The 1,414-nt window shown below is 55.4% G+C and overlaps 1 protein-coding gene across 1 annotated transcript; it reads right to left on the reverse strand.

Annotated features, from left to right (window-relative positions):
- Positions 1-284: 284 nt before the first annotated feature.
- Positions 285-1,235, reverse strand: LOC112094252. The gene is made up of 2 exons (XM_024174683.1): positions 1,018-1,235; positions 285-894 (listed from the first exon to the last, which is right to left on the reverse strand). Exons 1-2 carry the CDS (start codon positions 1,233-1,235, stop codon positions 285-287), a joined length of 828 nt encoding a protein of 275 aa, XP_024030451.1.
- Positions 1,236-1,414: the final 179 nt, after the last annotated feature.

The raw sequence follows: 1,414 nt of genomic DNA on the forward strand, positions 1-1,414 counted from the left end.
GCCTCGTGGGCGTAGTCCTTCTGCGACCTCCGCGTGTCTCCTCCTATGTAGGGGCCGCCGAGGATCGTTCGTATGACGCCGACAGGTTCCCGATCTTCTGGGCGGTGGTTCTCCTCTCGGCGTCGACCGTCATTTTGCCCGCCATGGTCGTTGTTGCGAGGTCTTCGTTCGGCCCTGAATTCCTGCAGCCTTCCCTCGCGGATTATTCTTTTGATTTCATCTTTGAGGTCAGCGCAATCATTCGTGTGGTGGCCGACCTCGCCATGGAACCTACAGAATTTCTGCTAGTTCCTTTGGTTAGGATCCGACTTCATTGGTCCAGGTCGGCGCAGCAAGTTTCCTCGGCCGATCTGGTTGAAGATCTCCTCGAGGCCTACCGTCAGTTCATGGTAGGTGTCGTATTTCTGAAACAGCCGAGGCCTGCGGGTATCCTCATGTCTTCGCTTCTTGGCCTCCGGCGCTCCTTGCGTCGGGATCGGTTGTTTATCTCCACTTCCTCCTCCTCGACGCTTCTTCCCGTCTTGCTTTGATGGCGTCGACCCCTGCTCGGCTCCTTTACCCTTATTGGACCTATGATCGGGGTCGTTGGCATCCGCTTCTTCAGCATTGATGTATCCTTGCGCCCTTGTAAGGAACTCTTTGTAGCTGGAAGGAGGTTTTCGGTTTAGTTCCCTTTTGAAGGGAGTTATCTTCTTCATACTGGATAATGCTCCCATCAGGGCTTCCCTGTCCGTGATATCCATTGTAGCGGCGACGGCCTCACCGTATCTGGCGAGCCACTCCCTTAACGTCTCATTTGGCTTTTGATATATCGTCGTTAGGTTCTGCTTCGGGGGTATGTACTTTTTAACCCCGATGAACTGGAGGGAAAATGCTTCCTTTAGTTCATCCCAGCTGGAGATAGAGTTTGGCTTCAGCGTTCGGAACCATCTTCGGGCAGAGTCTGTCAGGTGGTTCCGAAAGGCTCAGCACATGATCTCCTCGGCGTATCCGTGCAAGAGCATATGCCCCGTATACATTTCCAAATGGTCGTCGGGATCTCCTCGTCCATCGTAAGGTGGAATCGACGGCGACTTGTATTTATCGGGGAGAGGGGGTGCCATTATCTCCGCGGTGAACGGATGGTCATGCGTACGACTGGGCGTAATGTCGACGTTTACCACCTCGCCCACCCGTCCAATGTTCTTTTTCAGCCCTGCGACGTCCCCGGTCAGTCTTCTTTCCAGGTTGGCCATGCGTTCCATGAGGGTCCGCGCTTCTTTTGTTGATACAACTGAACCAGCAGCTCCCGGCGCTTCCGCCCTTTGAGCGATGGGCCCACCTCTGGCCTGACCGCCCGCCTGCACCGACCCCGAGTCTCCTGGCCGGTTTCCTCTGGGATTTTGGGGCAGGTCCTCGATAGCTCGGATCCCCG

Source organism: Morus notabilis, unplaced genomic scaffold (genome assembly GCF_000414095.1).
Source record: "Morus notabilis unplaced genomic scaffold, ASM41409v2 Scaffold504, whole genome shotgun sequence".
NCBI lineage: Eukaryota > Viridiplantae > Streptophyta > Magnoliopsida > Rosales > Moraceae > Morus > Morus notabilis.